Source organism: Ochlerotatus camptorhynchus, unplaced genomic scaffold (assembly GCF_037179485.1).
Source record: "Ochlerotatus camptorhynchus isolate MF236.1 unplaced genomic scaffold, CSIRO-AGI_Acam_v1.1 ptg000330l, whole genome shotgun sequence".
Classification (NCBI taxonomy): Eukaryota; Metazoa; Arthropoda; class Insecta; order Diptera; family Culicidae; genus Ochlerotatus; species Ochlerotatus camptorhynchus.
This window is the reverse complement of record NW_027040818.1, coordinates 18,116,090-18,141,666: the sequence shown is the minus strand read 5'-3', so window position 1 is coordinate 18,141,666 and position 25,577 is coordinate 18,116,090. Positions and strand designations below refer to the sequence as shown.

The window sequence follows — 25,577 nt, the reverse complement described above, 5'->3', positions numbered from 1 at the left end:
ACCTCGTTCGGACTAGGATTTCTTTTGAGAAGTTTGAGGAGCAGCTTTATTATTTTTATTATCTTGTTTGGGCAATGGTTGAAAATTCCTGCTGCATCCAGGGATTGGTTCAGCAGGAGCCTTCGGTTTCGTTTTTTTATCCCCATTACCCTGGGAATTTGCCAATCTTCTGGAGGTGACTTTAGTTTTCTTACGGCGCACTTTCGGGGAGGGGCATTTTCGTTTTGTGAATCCGTCCATTTTTGAAGGTGCGTGTACCACCGTAGAATCACCTTCATCGGATGAGTCAGAGTTCGATACAGGCTGCTGTTAATTTCTTGTTTAAATTTGATTTAAGTTCATCTGTCGTTGAACTAACGATTATTGTTTATTTGTTTTCTTTAACACATTTCAAGTTATTCGTGACTAAACCTAGGTGAGATTTGAGATTAAGTCTTTCAGCGTGAGAAGTATGGATACTAACCATTTACGCCAGGCCCATATTCAGTTGAACAATATGAATGCAAAATCAGTAATCAAATTGATTTAATTGATAGCAGGATTAGTTTTCCATTTGATTCAACAGTGTAAAATGTTGCTCTCATTTTTGCTGTGTTAACCGTTAAGTCAACCAAAATGAGATCAAATGGAGTATTCAAAATAAGTTACATCATAACAGCAAATTCTGATTTCAATTTGATCCCTAACTTTGCTCGAGAAGTGTTGCATTCTTTCCGAGTACAATCTCTAAGTCCATTGGCATTTCTGAAACTTTGGAACTTTTTTTCCGGATCTCATGAATAGTAACCATTCTATATGGTTCTGTGCTGAGGGACGTTAGTTCTTTATATAAGTGATGAAAACTACAATTTTGAAATTCCCTTGGCTAGAAATAACAAATATCTCACCTCAAATATATTAACGAAGATCCACTGACATGTCCGGAAACACGACAAAATATTTCGTATATCTGGGATGGTCATAGGAACTACATGCATGGTTCTGTGTTGGAGTGTAGGGAAAGGTCGGTTCTCCATATAAATGGTGAAACCAACAAATTTAAAATTTCCACGGGCATCACAAATATTTCGTCTCACATATAATTGAAGTAGGCTCATTGGTAATTTTGGAAACTCACAAAAATATTTCCAGATCTGAGGAATGGTCATGTAGTAACCATGCTACAAGGATCTTTACCGGAGAAGTTCTGTTGTCCATGAAAATACTGCAAACAAAATTAAAATACTTTCTAGGGCTGTGATCATTGATATTTCATCCAAAAAATTAATAAAATTATCTAGTATTGAAACGTTATCATTAGATATGAGTGTTCGAAATTTTATATTTAGGTCTCTGAGAGGGCTGATTTGAAATAAGGGTCTTGCGATATGAGCCTTAGATCAGGGTCTAGTTGTCCGATTTTTGGTTCGCATACACCATTCGATGAGTAATTAGCAAATGCTTTGTTTAATAAACCGCACAGCATCCTGGGGTGGAATTGGCATGTTTGGTGGAATTCCCTTCCGCCCTTGATTTGCCAGTTTGTCAGCTTCCTCACTTCCCAGAACTCTTGCGTGACCGGGAATCCAACAAAACATAATTTTAGTTCCAATAGCTTCGCGTTCAATTGCTTGGATCCAAGGATGGGTTGATTTCCCATTTTGAAGAGCGTCTAGACAGTTGGTCGAGTCGGTAAATATAATTGTTGCTTCGTCTTTGCTAATTTCTGACACAGCAGCTTTTAGCGCAAAAGCCTCTGCAGAAAATATACTGCAGTTTCCTGGCAAACTGAAGGCAGTTCTTTTGGTATCTGTAACGATTCCCGCACCAGTCTTCTCATTGTCCTTAGACCCGTCGGTGAATACTTTTATGTGTGTTGAGTATTTATTTGTTACAAGCTCAACTCACTTATTGGCACAACAACTTGACTTGAAGTGCCTGCTTTTACTTTCTCCCTCAAGTCGTTACTTATAGATGGTGATGGAGTATACCACTCTCTATTGGTTAGTCTTAGAACACTACAGATGTTCGGCATGGAGACTCCTGTTACTGCTAGAAACAAATCAGATGCTCGCTTAACCACTGGTAGGTCGGCTACTTTTTTTTTCCACAAGTCGTATTGCTAGGCGCTGGATTAGTATTAGACGAAACGGCAGACACCCCGCTTCAGCCGTAATGGAGGTAATTGGACTAGTTCTGAACGCGCCAGAAGCTTGTCGTATCACCTCATTATATGTTGGGGTTAGAGTACGTTCCATAGCTTCGATGTTGATGCTGGTGAAACCTAGGCCGTACAGTAGCTTGGAAGTCACGAGAGCAATGGTAAGGAGAGTTGAATGGTTGCTTCCTAAAAAAGGGAAAACATACCACGGATCGGTTGCGACATGTGACAAGAAACTTTCCAACCGTGCGCAGATTATCGTGCTCAAGATGGCTTCCGGCCGATAGGCTAATAATTCAACTTGAACATAAATTATTACAGATACTATAAATCAAACACATTCAAATTGACTCACCTTGCATTCCTCCACTCAACCTTGCTCCAAATCCCTACATTCACCGACGGAAGCCTCGTTCCAGTACGCTCATTTTCCTCCCTCCTGGCCCCTTCCTTCACAACCAATCGGTGTACTTGAGCCACTGACTGAAAAACCGCATAATTACAGACAAAAGCTGTACGATTAAAGGCGCACAGGTGTAATTGGACCTGCTTGCTCTCGTCCGTCAGTCCGTCCATCCGACGAACATCACTCTAACTTGATCAATTTACTTTCCTCAATTATGTGTACATCATGTTCCTCTCTTTTGGCCCAAAGATGATCATGGATGATGATTTTTATGGTGAGCCGTCCGTTCGTCCATTGCTCTTCCACCGGGTGTATGTTTGCATAGATAATTAGTTTCCGCCTTTCTCGACGTACGAGACCGTTGCCGGGGAGCGCGCTATGGATGTTGATGATGATTTGTTTGATTTCTGGTATCAACTTAAATTATGCCTCGAGGCAATCAAAACAACATGTCAGTTGGAAAGTGCAATCAACGTCTATGCGATCAGACCGCGCGAAGACACGTAACACCAACTCTCACTTGCGATGGCGATCAACGACAGGGAAATTTTCGCCACTCTAATCCAGATTCCAGCTGAAATCCTGACTGATGGCTGCCACTACAGGTCTACTCAAAGGTGACGATCGGATCGCGCTCCCAATCAACCCGCCACGCCGCCCAAAAGGTATCGCTTTAAATGCCATTTAAAGATCGATCTCAATCAATCAAACTTCTTCCACCTCCGGATACCGGTCGAGAAGACAGAGCCCAAAGCAGAGATCCCAACAATGACGAATTATCACTTACCGATCCCAGGCTGAGCATGACTTGACAGATTCAATCAACTAGCTCTCCATCAAAGTCGCTTCTTCGATCGGCTGAATTCCAAACAATACCGGCCTTTTACTCTCCGAAACTAGTCCACCGGGGGCTGAATGGGAGTAGTAGTGTATCAGACTGCAATTAATCCCAATCTAGCAGAACGCCCGGTTTCTCCCCCACGTTCGTTGCCTCTGACCGAACTCTCAAGTCTAGCAACACATGGGTTTCAAAGCCAGCGACGATGATCTTCCATTCTGCGGGTTTTTCGTCTTTCTTATATTGCAATCGTAGCACGAGATGATCTTTATCTGACTAACAGGTTCCGTTGCCTCCTCGAATATGAAAATGCAAAAAATTAATAACTCTTACTTACCAACTGATTCGTCCCGATCAACTCACGGTGGGAATTCAAATTACCTTCCCGTCTAGCGTGGCGCGGGCGCAGGCATATTCCGGTTGCGGGCAATCTGTCAAAAGGTTGAAACTCGATCTTTCTTCCGTTTCGACTTGCCCCGTCTGTCGTGAGTGAGCGAGCGTGTGTCATGCCAAATTGAAAAGGGCACACGCGTCACTCTTACAATCTCACCATATGGGCCTCCGGAACTGCAACCAACACTGAACCAAACCGGCATCCTATGATTGAATGATTACGATTAACAGAAGATTTTGAGATGATCATCAGCCGATTGATAGTCAGCTGGATTCAAAGAAATTCACATGATTATCATCCAAAGCATGGATGATAAAAGTTCAATCTAAGAAAACCCAAGTAGGCATAAATTAAACAGTGAATCATTGAATATTCAAATGGTGTTACTAATTTTACAAAATGATAATTCAGGCCTAACATTTGATAACGGCACAAAAGCATTTGTAGATAAACTTTCTAAGGCCCTTTACACGTGAACCAAAGTACACCCACGTAAACCAGCAACATCATCGGATAGGGGCAACTATCACCTTTCCAAAAGTGGTATTAGTTTGCGTGGGCGTACTTTGGTTCGCGTGTAAAGGGCCTTAGAAAGTTTGTTTACAAATGCTTTTGTGCCGTTATCAAATGTTAGGCCTGAATTGTTAAAATAAAATGTATGGTGGAATGTCAGATCAACATTTTTTGATTGCGTTCAAAACATTTATTTTATTTTCAATTCAAACATAATTTGAAAATACACTAGCTGCAGTGCGGCGAGAAGAACAAATTGACGTCCGATGGTGAACCGCATGAAGTTGTAGGAAGTAAGATTTTCTCGCGTAACATTTGAAAAGGCTTATCCTAGTTGATCGATTTTTTCATCGGCTTTCTCTTTGGTTTACCACGGCAACATAAACGAATTTCTCAGCTAAGCTCGCAGCACAGTTCGACAGAAGATGATGTTAGCTTGCGCCTGAATCAACGCACTGAATGGGAAATTTCATTCGCGAAAGAGAAAATCGATGAAGAGAATCGATCAAAAATGATAGGCCCTTTTCTCGTGTTGCGCAAGAATTCTCGATGAACATTTCAAATCTTTGAAGAAAGTCGATTAAGAGAATCGATCAAAGCAGATAGGACCATTTGAAATGTTCATCGAGAATTGTGTTCTGTAATTTTGAAAAATATATGGATTATTATAAATCGTCTGAAAGAGCTTCGTTTTCTATGCACAATGATCTTTTTGACGTAGGACTACGTCTTTAATTTCTATACTGGGGGTCACATTGAAACAATCCTAATTCAGACATGTAACGAAAAATCCCAAACACGGACGCAACGATAGAGCACAAATCGAACAAACGACACATTGAGCATGCTCACATGAGCGAGCTCAATGCTCGGTTGATCGCTCACCGTTTCACCAATGAAAGGAAGGGAGGAGAAAAGCAGCGATGATAAAAACGTTCGCCAAATCGTTTTCTTCGTCATTTGCCTTGGAGCAACGGTCGGATAAGCATCGGACGCGACGTATGAGTGGAACAGCACGCATCGCACCAATACGAAGACGACCGACGCTGACGAAAGCACCCACATCGACCGGAGGAAAGGCTTCCCGCAATATGCAACATAGCTAGGCCGCAGTCATTCGGTCGGCATCGACTTGCACTGGTGTGACCACTATTTAAAAAACAACCGGCCCTTTTCAGGGCCACCAATTCAAAAACGGAAAGAGTTAAGAACTAAATGATCAACATATTTGTTCCGTCCACTAGCGGTCCTACGTCAAGCCTACGTTCGTTCCCTTAGGCACAGACCCTTCTACTTTTTTTTGATCCCGTAGACTACCATCTAGGCAAGCTTTCTCCGAGATGGCTTATCCGATAAATATGGTTGATACACACTTAAATTTTTTCGCCGAGATTCCAACAGCCGAGTAGTTCTGCAATTTATATTGCTGAGATTCAGTAAAACAATTGCCGAGACTCAGCTAACAAATAACATTTTGCTGAGATATCAGCTAACAAACAGATATTTTGCAGAGATATCAGCAAAAGTAAATGCCGAGGTAATCGGCTGTTGAAGATTTTACCGAGCTAGATTAAGTGTGTATGTCTCATATGGCATCCCAAGTAGCATTGCAAGTTTTATTGAGGTTTTAAAGCATTCTACAAGTCTAAATCATGGTCTTAAGAACCATAATAAAACCAAAATTGTTACTTGGGATCGAGAGGGGGGGGGGGCACCTAAATCTCAAGTTTAGATTGTCAACAAATCTCACACTAGCGAATCAATCTTCGAACAATCTTCTTTCATTTGTCGCATCTACATCTACAATTTTTTGCAGGAAATCTTCAGAATCGTCATCAATCTTCTTTCTATTTATCTACTCAGCGTGCGTGCAGCTAGCCATAGCAAAACACAATCTTTTTTGCATCGTAGATAGAGTCGTCCCCCTCGCTTGGGATATAACTTCACCACCAGAGGCCGAGACGATCACTTAATTACTATTGAATTCGCCTATTGGCTGTTGAGAGGAAATGGCAACCAAACCGTTTGCTTACATAAAAATTACAATGATTACATCTCAAAAAATATTTGGAAGCACCAGCTGCATAATATGCCACGTTTATAATGATTTCAAGCACGTGCGATGGATAAAATCATCAGGAAAGGTGAAAATAACGTATGCATTTGAAAAATGGACTAATTTCGGATGGTGATGAAAAAAAAAACTACAAAAAGTATTTCAAAAGAACAATTTTTCCATAAATCCTACGTTAATTAGGCTTTCTACAAATATGCTTTGACGCCCTGCTGGGCGGCCTTACGGAAATTGGCCGGAACCATAGCCTGGGCCGATGAAAAGATGGATGTTGGAATGATCTTCAGCTTTTCCGTGGCCTTGGCGATCAGTTTTTTTGGCAACGAAATTATTGGAATAGATCCTCTGTTTGAGGTTCGCCCAAAAAATGTCTATCAGTCGCAGCTGTTTGGAGGGTTAGCGGTTTTCCACGACCACGACGTCGCGCTTCGCCGGAAAGATGTTTTTCATCAGTACTTTCAGCCGCTGCTTCTGGCTGATTTTCTGCTGCTCAGACACGGTCGGTCTCGACTGACACTTCCGCATAACAATGTCCATCTTGTCCGGGTACTTCTTCACCGTTTGGCCGGTTTCCCAAGGTGCAGAACGACAAGGCCATCTTGCCCTCGGCCTTCATCTTCTGCTTCTGCTGCACTTTACGGTCGCGCAGCAATGTCGGGAGGCCGGAACCAAGCTTCCGTCCGATGCTCTCGCCTTTCTCCAGAAGGGAGAGGATGTTGCCGGAAATGCCACTTCGGCTATATCCGGCGGACATGAAGTGCCTCACGACGTCCATTTTCTTCGCTCCGTGGTGGAGCTGGTAATACGAACAAACCATCGAGCGTAGTTGCTTGACTATTTTCGCCATGGCTGCTGCAAATCAACTGAATTTTACCTGGTGTCCTAGCTGGTGTCTCACTTTCTGGCAGGTGGTTTCAAAAATTTAATATTTTGACGTAGGATTACGTCTGTGATTTCTATATGGGGGTACACTTTGTGAAAACCGAAAATGGAACATGTAACAAAATTATGAAAGATTTTGAACGTTAATAACACAGCTGCCCCTGAACCAATTTCAATAATTTTATCACCAATCGATCAGAAATATTCCTACGCATCTGTTAAAGTTAAGGTTTTATCATTTTTCAAAATGTCACTATTGAAAATTTCACGAATGTGCAATTGTTGCTATGATAATTAAAATAATCACCGATTGCCTGTGAACAGTGATTTCCCTAGCACAGATTTCAAAGTTGGATTCCATCCGGTCTCACCAAACGGAGTATATTCAATCACCGCGTGGTGAGTGGTGGTGTTCTCCAGTACACAACGAAAGGCTGCCTGCAAGCATGACCATCTATAGAAGGAGGAAGAAGCCACAAAGCTATTGATCGGAATCAGTAGCTCTTCGTGAGTCGCTGAGGGCCGTCTATGTCAAGCACGTCATACTAAAGAGCATAAAAAGAGAGAACCCCGCTCAAATTTCTATTCCTACAGAAAACACAAGCTCCTGCTGCAGTTAAAAAATCAGATTTATTAAATAAGACCACGTAGTCCTATGTCACCATTGCGTACAACCCCATAGGGCTATCCCTTGAAGTTTTTTAATCGTAAAATTGAACATATTTGTAGTTCTTTGGCGAACGTTTTATTGATCATAAGTTAACAAAGTTACATCATGTCAAAGTTGACCATTTTGTATGAAAATTGGCATGCGCTGCTATTTTATCGAACACAACTGTATGTGCAAGACAACAACAGGCTTGTTGATCATTGTCATGACAACCACAATATTTTTTCAACGTTTTGACAACTACAACCAAAGTTAGAGCAATGTAAGTGAAAATCAAACCTTCATCAATCTTTACCATTACATACACAGGCTCATATTTTGGGGTTATAAATCGAACTGAAGCACCCCAATGCAGATACGATCTTTTAAAATGATCATCGAGATTTTCAGTGTGGGAATCATCCATGTATATAAGCAAATCCAATAGAAACTAAGTGATCGTTCCAGCCTCTGGTGGTGAATAGGGGAAATCTCAAAAGAATTATGAGGCCTGACATTTTTGCCGTGAAGTATAAGCACAAACGAAGTTGACGAAACTGCTACTGCAATTTTTCACCAAATGATACCAACAATCAATACGAAACTAACGATTTTAAATTGGCTCACTACTTGACTAGCCTATTGGTCCCAGGCAAATCGATTAACGTACCCCATTTTAGTCGAAATTCTACTACTACACAATCTTTGTTTTGATTCTCTATGATAGTTTGAGAGATAAAATGACGGGTGAGTGGATTTACCTATGTTTCGAGGGGTGAATCGATTAGCTTGGGACCGAAGAGTACCAGAGGACCAGAGCTGAGCCAAAAAGTTGAGCCCGTTATTTCGGGACCTTCTAGTCTTAAGGCCACCCATATTAGATCCGTTTGCGTTGCGTTGACGTAAATTTATACAGTTAGACAATAGATTTAGCTGTCACTTTGCCGTAACGCGTCCGATCCGGATCTAATGTGCGTGGACCTTTAGAGTTACCTCTTTGCTGCTATTTTATCGAACCCAGCTGTATTAATTTGTAAATTTACCCTATTTTCTATATTTTCGCATTTCTATGTTCCTTGAAATGCTTTAAAACTGATCGTAACAACAATAGGTTTTTTGGTCATTGCCAAAGTAACAACCAGGGAAGTGGCATTCCTATCTCTACTGATAACAAGTAGTCATAGCGAGCATAAACGCGGGTCGACGCTTTCACTGTTTTATGCTGCCTACGAAAAGATGGCGGTGTGCCAATTCCTTGGTAAAAACAAATAAAATTTGTTCTTCATGTGGACAAGTACATGTTAGTGTGATATAAGTGTTTTTTAAAGTCTTCCATAGTAATTCCCATACCAATTTCAAAAAAATTGGCGTGACATCCAAACCTTCATCAATCTCTGGCAATTTTTGCAGAGTGTCCTATGTTGGGTATATGAATCGAAATGCATATCTTTTTTTTTTTTTAATGAAGAACCCTAAACTGCATTTAACGATTTATTTAGACTTTCTCTTTTGGCAACCCAACGCGCTATTTTTGCCACATAGTTTGATAAAGGAGATTCTTATCTAGCACATTTTTTCCCTCTGTTCGGTACCTAAAACCACTGCGATCAGTAATTTGATCTATTGTAGTATTACTCCATCACTATTGAGAAATGAAGTATTCGATTTTTTTACAGTTGTCATTCTCGCATTTATCGCAAGGATCCGACTCTAATTGAAAGGTCCCGCTATTTAAACCCTTCGGAGTGTTGGAACACTGTTAGTTAGTGGTCTACCCAAGAGATAAGTCACTCAGCACATTGTGCCAAAATTATATTTGGTACAGCTTGGGCACATCCATCGGCACACCTTCGGTACAATCTCGTAGGCATTGAATTGTTGTAAATAAAATGGGAGTACAGCTGGACAACTATTATTGAAGTTGTTCATAACATTACGTTCTGTTTGACTCTATATTCAGGAACATCCTCTTATTGAATATACCAGAGGAACTCAGACCAGCAGTTCACTTATAGACCTAAATACGAAATGTTGGTTCTAGAAGGGGCTCAAGAGAAAGAGGTAGTTAATCAGATCCCATTAGTACCCTTAATTCAAATAATGCTGCAACTCACACAAAACAAACTACAGAAGCCTATTCATCATCCATTATAGTCGATCTCCAACAATGTTCCCCACCGGTTCCAACTCTTTCCGGTCGCTGATAGACCGTTGCTTTTCACAGCACGAAAGGCTAAGTTTCTGGTCTGCCTTTGAGGGCATTATAAAACCCTAAAACTCCAAAATTACGCACACCCGCCACTTCCAGCGTCATCCTCAATCCGAATTATCCTTGCGATTTCAAACCAAAACATTCAAGGTATCAGAAATACCGGGTTGCCGGGATGGGTATTTTACAAATAATTGCAGCTTGCTCTATGATCGGCACAATCGGAACACCTGCGGTACACTGACAACAAATATGACCCAAGATTGGTGTGCGGAGTGACCTACCCCTTGGGCCTACCACCCATTGTAGCATGGAAGCTAAGTTCAACAGCAGCGAGATTTCCTCGGTGTTCGACTTGATCAAGCTTAATAACCTCTGATTGTCCTCAACATATCGCTGTATGAAGGGTCAAAAACGGGTTGGGTGGATCGATAGGCACAATTACTTATACGCATCCACGGGATTATGCAGAATCTCCTTCCAGCAACAAGATCGTACAATTGGTCAAAAACGGGCCATCTAACAAGAGGATGCCCCAATGAGTGGGGAGAAGAGCCCATCCTTTATCCACGAAATATTAACAACAGGGAGTTGGAGGTTCTTATCTAGCATCCAAAACATCAAATATAACAGGGAAAGCTTTTGCAGCTGAGTGATTCACAGAGAGAATCGATCAATACAGGTCGGGCCTGTTCCTCGATTGAAATCTCGATTGGTTTTAGAATAGGTCCTGTGTGTATGGTAGTCATTTATAGTGATGAAATTTTGGATTTCGGTTCCAGTTTTAATGTAGATTACAAATATGCATTTACCTAAATACCCCTAAAGATTCCAATTGTTGTAAGAGGGTCAGCAGATGGCTTGGGCGAAATGCGAGGCCCTGCTTGACGTTCGGACTGGTTAGAGTGGATGTTTGCCAATTGGCATTTCAAACGATGCCAGCCAGTTCTCGGAGAAATCCCTTGTTCAGAAATACAGGGGTTACTCAAAATAACTAGGATAGGCAAATTTTTGGTCAACTTTGGAGTGTTGTAACTTCGTCAAATATGATCCGATTTTAAATCTTCCAAGAGCATTTGTCTGAAAAACTAATATTGTTCTACGGTGTACCCACGAAAGTAATCCTGGTCACCGGATACCGGAGATATTCCAGGCTTCCGGAGGGCTTGTCTAACTTGCTAAATTTTTGGTGAAAAAACATGCCGTGCGACAGCTCATTCTGCATGGTTTTTCATGAATATGCTACAGGTATTGGTGTAAAAACGCAATTGACCCCTATTACAGGATCCCTCGGGGGTATCCCGTGATTCCAAGAGCGTCCAATGTGGTCAATGATTCATTTGAAGTTTATGGAAAGCCTATTCTTGAAAAACCATTAAGAATGAGCTGTCGCACGGCATGTTTTGGTGTAAAAATGCAATTGTCCCCTGCTCCAGGTTCCCCCGGGGGCATACTGGATGTTCCGAGAGTGGCCAATGTGGTCAATGATGCATTTAAAATTTATCGAAAGTCTATTGACGAGAAACCATGAAGAAAGAGCTTTCGCACGGCATGTTTTGAGTGATTAAATGATCTGCCCGGATTCAGAACCCTTCACCAGAACCGATTTCAGAGAAAAGACCATATCTCGGTTGATTATTGACCGATTTTAGTTCTTGGCATATGACTCGCCTTAGAAATGGTTCTTCTTTTGTTGTATTTACTAAAAATATATATATTTAACCAGCATCATATATAAAATTTCACCAAAAATTTAGCAAGTTAGACAAGCCCTCCGGAAACCCGGAATATCTCCGATATCCGGTGACCAGGATTATTTTTGAGGCCACACCGTAGAACAATATTAGTTTTCCAGTCAAATGCTCTTGGAAGATTTAAAATCGGATCATATTTGACGAAGTTACAACACTCCAAAGTTGACCAAAAATTTGCCTATCCTGTAGAGTTCTGGCGTGGAGTACAGATTTGATCATGTGCCCATGGGCAAGAGGCGGAGAAGGTAACTGCAAAATAGTTTTCCCAATTAATGATCGGCAGTTACTGTGAAATTGTCTCATCCACCAAGTCATTTATTTCTCGGTGAAACTTACCTTCTTAATCCGCAACCTTAAACCGAAGACAGCATATCAAGAAGACTAACAAATCTTCCATTTTCTCATACGAACGCTATGCGACAGGAACAACCGCGTCATCTACCGCTCAAAGGTAAATGCTTTGAACGAATTTGATAGTAAAGATTACATCCTCAGAAGAAAGGTTTGTGTATTTGCTCATTTTTCTATGCGTTGCTTCCACCTTTACTCAAGCGCAGCGCTACTGTATCTGTCGCTTGGATTCTGGCAAAGCTGCCAGTCTTCTTGATTTGAAGTCTTTGCTTAAACTCACGCTAAATTTTGCTTAAGATTCTGGCGAAGTAGCAAAACATCCATCCTTGAGTATGAACGCGTATGAACGAGCATGTGACAGAAATCAGATGAATTTAGTTATGAAACGGTTTCAAACGATATTTCTTAAGTTTATGAGCTGAAAGCCATTCGATTCGACTAGCATTTGCATTGCAAATGTCACTGCGATTCACTTAAGCCAGTGATGGCCAAAGTGCGGCCCGTGGTGCTTGAATCTCTAAGATGCAAAAACCTCAGCTTGAATTTCTTTTAGAATTACGAATGTACGGCCAAAATGATTTATTCCCAATTCAACTTAAAATATGACCATCGAAAAAAGATACAGCTATTGAAAAAAATGGGCATGAGCACTAGACTGATGCAAAATTTGACTTTTTCGCTCCACAGTGCTTAAATGGTTTCAAATCGGGTCCTGATTAGTCTCCCAAAGTTACAACTCATTTGGTTAGAAACAGACTTCGCACAAACCATTTGAAGTTTACGTGTAAATTACTATGGCAAATCTCAACTTTTTGTTCATTGCCTTCTAGTCTTTTTCCATATTGAGCTGCGAAACAGTTCGAGAGCCATTCTTATTGAAAATTTTCTCAGCTACAACTTTGCTGAAAATCGTTTCTATGTAAAACGAGACAGGAAAAAGTTATTAATTATTTAAGAGATTGGTAAACTTATGACATGATCAAGCAGCTGCTCTGTAGGCAACACTGTATTTTGCAGTGTGACATAGTAGCCATAATTTTTGTGTCGTATTCAATGCCCCAGAAACACCAATGTTGCCTGCTGAGCAGTTGATTAAGCATGATCATAAGACATCAGCGCATTGAACCATTGATAACTTTCGATCCTTGCATTTAATCAAAAAGTGGTTTTCAGTAAAGTTGTAGCTGGGAAAATTTCCTACAAGTCAATTGAAAGTTTTTGAAGCAGACCGATATGGTGAATTATTAGATAGAAATGAACAAAAATCTTGGTTTTACCATAGTAATTCCCATACAAACTTCAAATGGTTTGTGCCATCTCAGTTTCTCACCAAATGGGTTCAAATTTTGAGAGGTTGGTCAGGATCTGATTTGGGATCGTTTAAGTATTGTGGAGCGAAAATTTCAAATATTGCATCACTCTAATGAGCACTATCACTGCACATTGGGCATAAATAGACAAAACCACGACTAACTTGAATATCTTGGCTGCCAAACGGTTCCAGTCAACATGTTATACATATTGTCAAAAGGAAAAATTCTGCTGAATCGATTGGTGGTGGTCTCATTGGGCGCAGACTTTTGCGTATCGAGATAGAGGGCCGGGATAAACCCGAGTTTCCGGTAATGTAGGAAATGCAACTATCTATCGATATAATTTTACACTTTACTTAACGTATATTACTGGAAATTGATAGTACTAAGTATGTATAGTGTAAGACACTATATATGCCCTCAGGGAAACTCTACTGGTCTAAAGAAGGATCCGGAACGACCGATAAAGTGGCCACATTATAAAAAATGACCTAGAACCTTGGGATTTTTTCTATGTTGTTCAGAATCAAGAGATCAAAGCATATTTAATATGGAAACTATATTTTGGGGTATAGTGGCCACATTCTGCTTCTCCGGATAATCTGCATTAACCCATAAAGTGGCCACATTATAAAAATGATCCTAGAACCTTGCGATTTTCACTATGTTTTTCAGAATCATGACGTCAAAGCGTATTTGACTTGGAATAAATATGTTGGAATATAGTGGCCATATTCTGGTTCCCCGGATAATCTGGATTGACCGATAAAGTGACCACATTATAAAAATGATCCTAGAACCTTGCGATTTTCACTATGTTGTTCAGAATCAAGAGATCAAAGCTTATTTATTATGGAAAATATATTTTGGTGTGTGGCCTTATTCTGGTTCTCCGGATAATCTGGATTGACCGATAAAGTGAATTCCGTTCAGTGCGTCATCCGCTCAGCAGCCAAAAAATCAGCACCAGGACATCCTGCCCTCACTCACTTGGAAGTGAAGTTGGAAGCCAGACGAATTGCAGACTGCCTTGAACAACATTTCAAAGTACAGGTTAACCGTCCGAAACCAAGAGGAAGTGGTAGTTCCAATAACGGCAACCATGATATTTTGAATGTTAGTAGGAATATGATGCAAAATTTGAGACTGATCAGCAATTTGGCACTTTCGTCACGGAAGCTGAATGCTGAAAAGGTGAAGTTGCTGTACGAACGATTGAAAAAAAAAGTATTTTGGAGGAGTTCCCGTTCATTAAAGCATTACCACCTTCTTTGCACAAATACAAACATTTAGCAGATTATATCGATCAATAGGTAAGGTAAACCACCTAAGCTATAAAAATCAAACTAATTATTTATTACAGACTGGAGATCAAATGCACAAGTACTATAAATTTTGCAGATCAAACCTTGCTAGAAAAATGACTCTCGAGGCAAATTTATCAGATATGATGGCAACGGCATTAGTATGGTCCGATCCGAAGCTATCGTATCTAACATACCACAATGAAGGTTCGAAAGTAGCATTTGGTAGTAAGGTTGTGAAATACATGGAGGAAGTGTGGCCACTTTATCGGTCAATGAAGATTATCCGGAGAACCAGAATATGGCCACTATACCCCAAAATATAGTTTCCATATTAAATACGCTTTGATTTCTTGATTCTGACCAACATAGTAAAAATCACATGTTTCTAGGACATTTTAATAATGTGGCCACTTTATCGGTCTTTCCGGATCCTCCTTTAGGCCAGTAGAGTTTTATGGTTTCTTTACACCATATATACTTAGTACTATCAATTTCCAGTAATATACGTTAAGTAAAGTGTAAAATTATATCGATAGATAGTGGCATTTCCTACATTACCGTGAACTCGGGTTTATCCCGGCCCTCTATCTCGATACGCAAAAGTCTCCGGCCAATGAGACCACCACCAATCGATTCAGCAGAATTTTTCCTTTTGAGAATATGTATAACATGTTGACTGGAACCGTTTGGCAGCCGAGTCGCGATTTTGTCAATTTTTGCCCATTGTGCACTGACTTAAACGCTCCTAAGCTGAAAATCATCCGAATAGTTGAGCCATACAGCATTCGAAAAACGGTGAAATTACATTTAGTTGCGTGATGATTCATTCTACAACAGGATGATGTTTTGGCTCAGTGAATGCTGATCACGCCGATGAATCCGGATTGCGGTGGTGGTGAAGGTGGTGACTGCTTTTTAAGACACCAGATCATTACGCAAAGTTTTGTTGGAAAATTGCCGGGTAAACAAACACCGACCCGGGATCTTCGATTACCTTTTCTTTGCCATACTACAAGTCTAGTGCAGCTCACTCCTAGAACGAGAGCTACGATCGTGTAGTTGTAAAGGCAACGTGCGGGGAAACGTGGTTTTGAAACCGTGCACCTGTGTGCTTGCCATGCAATCAGTGCCGTAGTGGGTCCCTTGCTCCGAACCGTATCCATCATGATCAAGGCAACGGTGGTGGTGGTGGTGGTGTGGTACAGATCGGTAAAGAAGATGGAAAAGCGCGCAAAGTTGTTGCATACGAATGAGCGAAATGAAAACAAAAACAGAGAGCAGATTGAGGTGGTCAAGAGAAGCGAGAAAGAGCAATGATCGCTCGCGATTGGTTTGTTGATTGAGAGAAAGAGCGGGAGCAACTACATCACAGGAAGAGAATGTGTTGCATGAGAGACTTGCGCTTTGCGATATGTGACGCTACGTGACGAATCAGTATGTTGCTTGACGGGACCTGCACAACACGAGAATAATTACTGTTATTACAACAAAATTCAAATGAGTCATCGGCTTAGCGAAACAATTAATAATATAAAACAAAAATGCATTTACAATTAATTTTATTTATCACTGCAAATGGTTGTGACAATAAAGGTCATGTTGCAAACAGGTTTAGTTAAATGTATGTATTTATGAATGTTACATTGAAAAAAAAAAATAATCAAAGCAAAATGATAAAACTCAATTTGGTCGTTGGTGATTCAGTAAATTTATGTAATTTTGACAGTCAAAAATCAAATATTTACGTCAATACTCATCTTTTGAGTGAAGCAACTGGAAAACGTTGCAGTTCAATGAAATTGCCGTTATTTGCTGGAAGCTCTAACGGACCATATTTCTGATTAAGGATTCGAGTCTAATCTATCGTTTTGCCAATGCTGCTGACGCCAGGAAGGTAGCTCCCACAGCTGGACCCTACCTATCGAGGCGTTGCTAGGCTCAGCGATGTAAGCTTAAACACCGGCACAGTTTTGATCACTAGCGTGCACAGGAATCTTGTTAAGGAGGGGAATTTTTCTATGGTGCATTTAATCTGGGGATGGAGAGTACTCCAAAGTGCGTGGTGGATGGTGCTGTCTACCCACCACTGTTTCCCTACTATTCAATTTAGCTAATTTTATGTATGTTTTGCTCCGGTGGTGGTTCATCTTCTTTAACGTAAACTGCTTTTAGACAGCCAATGGAATTAGCAATTTAATCCCATGATTATCAATATACCTGATGACAATCACCAACTGCTCGTGGTGGCCACAATCGCACGTCTCATCTGCAATGATTACCACTGGTTTTCCTCGCAAGGTTTTCACAATGTTCCGCGACACTACATTGTGCAACGACGTAATCATGTGAATACGGTTACTTGTGGCACCTTCCGCCAAGTGTTTTTCCAGCACAGGATTGTACCTAGCCACCAACTGGGTGGCACACTTTCCGCTCTTTCCACCTTTGCAAAGTATGCGCACAATATCGATGAAACGTTCCATTATATAGTGATTTTGTGGCCGCTTTGCCTCACTAGCAGTAATCATAGCTGTTTTGGTGGTCCAGTTCTTCGTCGATGCCCTTCCTGGTTTTGAAATTTTTCCACGCTTCCATACTACCAACATGGATATCACTGCGATTGTGTTTGCCCACCATATGCTATTGTAGTTACACTTTATTTACTACTACCGTTGCGAGTACGTTGAACTTGGTCAAATTGCAGTTCTATTTTTTTTTTAATTTTGACCTAAATGCCAAGGCTAGATAGGGTGGGTGAGCCAGTAGTGGAGGTACTAAGCCAATTTATTGATTAAACAAAAAATATACGATGTACACACAATTTTTATACGTCAATCTATAGCTTTCAACCTCTATTTTGATAGAAAAATATTACATTGTAATAAAATTGCATAACATTTTAGAAAGATCGTCCTCCATTAATAGGAACACTGTTCCAGTAGTTGTGGTAGTTGCTAACTTTGGTTCCTATAATAGTGGAATGCGTTGGTTTCTTATGGGTTCCACTATTATAGGAACACTACCGCAACTATAGCTGAAAAAGAGTGAAAATCTAAAGAAAAATTAATGATTTTCCGTAATTTTTGAGCTAATTTTAAGTTTGAAATATGCAAATATGCTTTATTTTAGGACAGCCGATGAAAAATAATCTCTCCGTGTCCTCCTCACTATTCCGGCACAACCTCCATACCGCAACTATAGGTACACCACTATTACTGGAACACCTACCCTAGGATCATTGAAAAGGTTTAAAAAATATGTAACGATTGGAACAAAAGCGCAAAAAACTATTTTGACAAGCGAGTACAGGATTGTTAACGGAATTACGACTTGTGCGAAGGATTGAGCATGTCAACCCTGTCCCAAATGACCGCCAGTCGGGGTGGCAGGAACTGATGCAGAACATTCAACATATTTAAGATGATATAAAGGACAATCCCGAATTTATTGCAATACACATAAACAGCTGTAACTTTTTACCCTGGTAACAAATATCTTGAAATTTTCAGAGAAGATTTTTAGACTAATTCTTAGTAAGAAAACAATAGACCAAGGTTCATTGGCAAACTAATACCCACTTTTCAATAAGGGAATCCAAACGCTGTCTTTAAATTTTTTACAGTTGCAAAAAAGTCCATCCTCAGAATTCCTTGAGGGTCTTTTCGAAATTTTTAGAACTCTATGAGCTCTATTAAAATTCTTCTCAGAAGTCCTCTGGAATTATTTTTAGGACTCTTTTTGACTATTACTCAGAACACCTTGGAACTAAAAATTCCCTTAGACTTTCAGAAGAATTTTCTCAGTTTTATCCAGAAATTTTCCCCGGAATGAGCTAGAAATTAACCTCGGAATTCGCTAGAAATTTTGCTTTAACACCTTTAGAATTTCACTGAAAATTTGATTTTTTCGGAATTCTTTTCGAAATTATCTTGAAACTATCTGCAGGATGCACTAGAAATTATCCGCAGAATTTTCTTTGAATCCTCCCCAGAAATATTTTGGAACTGTCCTAAAAATTCAATATCCTAGAGGTTCTTCTCGGATTTTTTTATAGAACTCTCCTAAGAGCTCTTTTGAAATTCATTTCAGAAGTCCACTGGAATTATACTTAACTCTTCGTTATTTTTTCTCAGAACACCTTGAAACTAAAATTCCTTTAGAATTGCAAAAAAAAATTCCCGCAATGAGCTAGAAATTATCCTCGGAATTCGCTTGAAATTTTACTTAAAATCCCTTTGGAATTTCACTAAAAATGGGAACTGTGGACAGAACTGTGCAATTTTTACATCAGGAATTTTCAAATTCAGCTTGCCCCTCTATGCAGCAGATTGTTGCAAATCTTACACCAGAAATTTTCAATACAAACTTTCCCCCAGGTAATTTTAGACCAGAAAATTTCAATTGACCAGAATGGTGTAAATTTTCCACCGTTAATCTATGTAGGGGAAATGGCTCTAATGTTAGCTAAGATCTAAGATTGGGCCCATCGCTAAAAATCTGCTATTTATCAATTGAATCTAGATGAACGCGTCATTGGGACGGTACTAATGAATATTTTTGGTTGCTATTGAAAATTTAGTCGATTACTGAATGTATTTATGGGCCCAAATTAGGGACACTTAGGCCGACATTACATACATTTCCCCTATAAAAAATGAATTTCTGTCTGTCTGTCTGTCTGTCTGTCTCTGACCCTTGACTACTGAACCGATCGGTGTGAATGTTCAATAAAAATTGCTTCTCCAATCTTCTGATTCGTGCAGATTTCCTTTTCATCATAAATTTTCAGTAGAGCAGCTTCCCTCCAATCATCAGAATGGTGCAAATTTTACACCAGAAATTATTATTAAAATTTGTTTCTGTATTCAGCAGAAGGATGCAAATTTAAGACCAAAAAACTTCCGAAAAGCTTACGTTCATCAAAACGGTGCAGATTTTCCACCAGAAATTTTCAATAAAGCTTAATTTTAAATAAAGCTTAATTTGAAATAAAGCTTGTACCTTCATTTACCAGACCAATGCAAGTTTTCCACCAGAAATTTTCTGTTCATTTCATTTATCAGAGCGATGCAAGTTTTTCAATAATTCTTGGTCCTCCATTCACCATAACGGTGCACCAAAAATTGTCAGTGAAGTTTGTTTCACCATGCACCTTTGTGGTGCAATTTTCTGGCTTTGCCGCTTCATGCACCAGAATAGTGCAGATTTTCCACCATAAATTTTCAATGAACCTTGCATTCATCTGAACGATGCAAATTATGCACCAGAAAAATTAATAAACCTTGCTTCTACATTCACACACAGTGTTGCGAACTTTCCACTAGAAATTTTCAGCTAAATGTGCACCTCCAAATGTTTAGCGTGATTAAATTTTTCCACCAGAGTTATTCATTTTGATTAGTACCTCCATGCACCACCTGGATGATATTTTCACACCAGAAATATTAAAAAAAAACTTTTTCTTCGATTTACCACCACGAAGGTGACTTTTTTCAACCTTAAATTTACCCTCTTCTTTCAACCCTGAAAAATTACACCAGATTTGTTTTTGTATACACCACTGTGGTGCAATTTTTGACCAAAATATTTAATTGAAGTTTGTCCCTTCATGCACCTTTGTGGTGCAATTTTCAGGTACAATCTCAAAGGAATTGACGCAATAAAAGGTTTTAATTGCCCTTTTATAATGAAATGAAGTTGTTTTACCTTCAAATCAAGTTATCCAGAAATCAAGTTATTTTATATTTTAATTTTGTAAATGTGAAAATAAAAATCTTATTTATAAAAGGGGGTACAATTGCCCCCCACCCTGTGCACGCCAGTGGTTTTGATGACTCAGCTGGGTTTGCAATTGCAATAAAACATACTTTGGCGAATCAAGTTGGAAAATGTGCCATATGTATGTACAGATCAACATTGAGACTAACTTCCTGTGGAAGAAATTTTAATTTTAGAGAAATTCAAGTTTATAGACTGTATGGCCAATTAGAGGAACCCTAGCGTCATCGCTGATACACTTCCTCTATGTAAACAGTTTTTATTAGAGTTCGCGGGCTCCGAGCTTTTGGTGGGAATCAACGGAGGAAGAACAAATCAATTTTATGCTTGAGAGAATTTTCAAGCATTTTTCCCTTTGGTTTGTAAAATAAAATCGATTATGTCCGCAGTAGCCCATAAAGAATCCAATATAACCATTTCATCAACTCATCCTTAGACAATCAAACATGTACACATCTTCTAACAAGAATTGATACCAATTAAAACACTGCTCACACCACCCACCATCCATTAAGCAGAGAACGACCACAACCATCTAAATCATCGTAAACATTGCACTCAACGCACCGGTGTGAAATATCATAACATGTCATCTTTCTCTCTCTCTCTCTATGATTCTTGACACCGATCGAGTCACTTCGACGACGACGACGACGACGACAGACGGAATTCGACCAATTAACATAACTGCATAACTGCTCGGTAACGGAACGCACATTTATTACATCTCTCATACAAGGTAGTTAAGTAGATCCCGGGTCAACGGTTCTTGGTCGGTCTGTATTCCAGATTTTCCACCGGGCAGAATGTCGTTCGATTTGCGGCTTCCTTTTAACGGTCTTGGCTCCGTAATTGACAGATAAATTATATTTTAACGATCAGCACGTTGGTTTACGATCCCGCAAATAAACGTCCTTTCCGTGGTGAAATTCAACCAAATTGAAATTTATCGATGCGGCGGGAAATGACTGGGCATTGTCATTTCGGAAATTCCTAACCATTTGAACTATGTGCATCGTTCACAAAAGACGATTTATTGAGATACAAGCTCAGCACCAACGCCTGTCAAATCGAACGATAATCCTCGATTTGTCCCAACCAACGCAATTTCACGCCACCCGTCCTCCGTTGCAGTAAAATTGCAACAGCAAGCAAACCCCTTTGCTTCGACCCGATCGACTCACGAAACTCAGTTGAGAGAGCGCGGGCATAAAACCCACGCGTAGGAAGATTAAACAAATCCGTTCGTTGTGCGGTAGTCATATTAAATAAACATTTATATTACTTACGGCTTCCATGGATTTATGACCGTTTTATTTTCCTATTTGTAGAGCGGTGAACGATTGTACATCAAAGTTGCAGATCTGCTGCCCAAGTTCACATTTCTCGGACCGAGTCTGGACGAAGCGTTGCACCTACAGCGGCAACATGAGGAACTGCTGCGACAGATTCAGGTTGGTTCTTCAATCGCTAGACTTGACCAAATTTGTGCATTCTTATCGAAAATTTCTTCCCATTGCAGAACCTACCAACTCCGCTGGAGGAGTTCTACCACAAAGTGCAGGAAAAGATCGCATCCCACGAGCGACCCGATCCGGTTCTGATCGAAGAAATGGCCGCCTCCCTGGGAGCCGTCTGGCAGGACATCAAAAAGATGCTCCAAGAACGACGGGACATCATCCTGCTAAATGTAACCTTCTTCGAACGTCTCGGTGAATGCTACGGAAAAATGAGCTCCCTCGAGGTGGCCTGCAATGACACAATGATCCCGATCGAAATCGATGCCGTTCGAGAGTTTTTGGAATCGTTCAAATTCCTCCGAACAGAAATGCTCTCGACCATTTCCGCTGGCCTGAAGGTAGGCAACCAAATGCTCGACAAACTCCGAGAACTGGCCAACATCGGAACGTTCGACTCCCGTCCAAATCACGTCAAACAAGACGCCCTCCAAGCAGTCGCCCAAGTGGAACGGTGGCTCGAAGACCTCTCCAATCGGAGGAACAATCTCGAACAAGCATGGCAATCACGAAAAACTCAACTGGAACAATGCCTCACCCTGGCGATCCTCGCCAAAGAACTCTCCGACATCGAGTACAGTCTCAACGCCACCAAGAATTCCAACTTCAGTTCCTTCACTCTAGGTGACTCTGCCAATCAGGCTCGTGACCTGCTTGAAATCTACCAAAACGTCAAACCGGAAGCTCTTCTCCTCCGAGACAAGTCCCTCAAAATCACCAAAACCACAGAAGAGCTCGTTTCGACCGGTTGCTTCGCAGGAGACGAAGCCTGCGCAAAAGCGTACAGCATCCTAGCCTGCTGTACCGAATTCGTCGACGAAGTTGACCACCGCGAAGCCCTTCTTTCCCAGTCCCGGGAATTCTTCGGTCGTGCCGAGAACCTCCTGACCAAACTGTCCCAAATCGAAATCGAACTCAGCAATCTTCAGCTACGACCGAGCTCACCCTCACCGCTTCTTCTGCAGAACAAAGCCCTGCAGGAGGTAACGGCCACCATCGAGGACATCCTCCAGATGGGCTACTCGCTGATCGACGACGTCGGACGAACGAAACCGGAGGTAGCCGGCGTGCAGGCCATGGTCGAACGGATAGAGCAGAAGAAAGCTTCCTTCGAGCGGTACTGTCTGCAATCGAGCGAGGAGAGTCTGCGACTGACGGAAGCGTTGAATGACTTCCTGGAGCGGTACAATCAGCTGTTCCAGTGGTTGGAGGACTCCCGCCGGGAGCGGATCGAACAGGCCGTCGACATTCACCGGATGGGGGAAAACCTGGCCGAGGCAAAGGATTGTTTGTTGCTGCATCATCAGCTCCTGAATGACCTGGAGGTGAGTGTTGTGCCATGGCTTCGTCATTTCATCACATATACATAGATTGTTAACCCACATAGTTTTTTTTTTTCAATCATTTCAAAGTTTATTGGTTATGAATTCATTAGCTTTGTTGATATAAGCTATTTGCAATATGAGCCACGTCAAACATTTTCGACGACCAAAAATACCAGGTTTGACTCTATCTTACCTTAACACCTTCTTCCTCCACTCTCTGTCCCTAGTATAGTTACTTATTGGAATTCCGTTCTCTTGGAATGTTCCTGTTAATTTCTCTTTCTTGAGCATTCCCGTAGTATGCTTGGAATTATCTAATTGAGATCCATTGAAATTCACCTCAGACTTTCCTAAGAACTGGTTTCTATATTCCCTGAGCATTCTAAAAAAAACCCAAAGAATGTCCCAGCAGTCCTTAGAATTCCCTTCCCGAGCAAAGTGCAGCTTCAAAATGATAGCAAATCGAAACAAAGCTTTGATATCCATATCAAACTGAAATGATAATTTGATTTCAGTTTACGCAATTGACAAATTCGATAACAATATTTGTTTTCATTTTGTTTTACATTTGCTTTTCAAAAATATGTTGTTGCAGTTTTGTTTTCATTGAGTTGAGTAGAACATCAAATGTAATGCTCGTTTTGTTATCAACATTTAAAATCAAATTGAGTTTTCAATTTGCTCTCACTGATAGCAGAGTTAGTTTTCAATGTGATGCCACAGCTATGATATAGCTCAATTTTGATATTTTAAGCGTTAAAACGACCAAAACGACAAGATCCTGAGTAATCATTATCAGCGACCAGGCATGGAAAATCATTTACATTCATTTCATGCATTCATTTACATTCATTTGCCTCTAACCTTTTCATTAACAGCAGTCCGCAAAATGATGTACAGAGCTTTTGTAGGTTTTGGTATTAGCTACAACTTTTGCCAGTAACTTAAATCTGTATCTCTTATGCATCACGAACTAGAGCGGGCAGAACTTGATACTGTTTTTTAGTGAATGTAAAATACATTCACTGAAAAACAGTAGTGGTTTCTGTTCGCTCTGGTTCGTCATGCATAAAAGATACGGATTTGAGTTGTTCACAAAAGTTGTAGCTAATAACAAAGCCTATAATAACTTCACACATCATTTTGCGTAATACTGTTGATGAAAAAAGTTAGGGACAAATGAATGTAAATGAAAGCACGAAATGAATGCAAATGATTTTCCATGCCTGTCAGCGACATTACAACATCCAATTTGGTTTTCAATTTGATCTCAGACTTTGCTCGGCAACTATGCGTTATTTCCGATTTCTTTTGAATTGATATCATAACCGTCCTGAAATTCTTGTCAGGATGCCTCTTAAAGCTTTTTTTTTTATAAAGGTGTCCAACAACTCTGAAAACCGATTTATTTTTGTTTTAATCAAAACTAACTGGGCGCAGCAATCTCGATCTACATGCTCTCAAAGTGATAAAATACTGCCTCATCCGAGAGATTAAACAAATGCTTGAATAAAAAATTGAACGGGTTCAAAAAAATATGTGTATCTTGCATATTACTTAAGACAACTTAATTCAAAGATTTATCTATATATATTTTAGACCTTTTAGCGTGTAAGACAATTTCAGAAATTAAACAGCAGCTTTTTAAAAGCTTTAACACCAGGAAAAAAAATCAAGGAAGTTCAGAGCTCTTTAGATCAATTTTAAAAACTTCAGTGATGTTCCAATAACTTTAGGAAAATCCAAAACTTCCAGAGATCTTTCAAATGCTTCAAGGAAGTTCTGAGAACTACAGGAAAGTCCAGAGCATTGGGGAAGTTTATAGATACTTACGGGTAAATTTTGAGAACATCAATACAGATCCACGAATTTCCAGAAAATTCCGTGAACTTAGATGACGATCAGAGAATTTCACGACAGCTCCATTAACATTAAGGAAATTTCAGTATTTTCACAAGAATTTAAAAACAAACTTACTTCACTTAAGGTCAAACATCTTTAGAAAAGCTCAGCGACCTCCCAAAAAGTTCTCAGAACTTCAGGGCAGTTCAATTAATGTCCGGAAATAATGTGGACACATGAGAGATTTTTTTTTTGGAAAATATTGAAAACTCCAGAAAAGCTTTA

At 40.2% G+C, this 25,577-nt stretch overlaps 1 protein-coding gene across 5 annotated transcripts in view; it reads left to right on the top strand.

Annotated features, from left to right (window-relative positions):
* Positions 1–25,577, top strand: part of LOC135708322 (titin) — a 280,525-nt gene that overhangs the window by 85,020 nt on the left and 169,928 nt on the right. For all 5 annotated transcript variants that reach the window (XM_065230332.1, XM_065230329.1, XM_065230330.1 and 2 more), the window contains exons 2-3: positions 21,940–22,062; positions 22,131–23,450. In XM_065230332.1, coding sequence (XP_065086404.1) covers positions 21,940–22,062; positions 22,131–23,450 — 1,443 coding nt within the window. The remainder of the gene's footprint in view (positions 1–21,939; positions 22,063–22,130; positions 23,451–25,577) is intronic.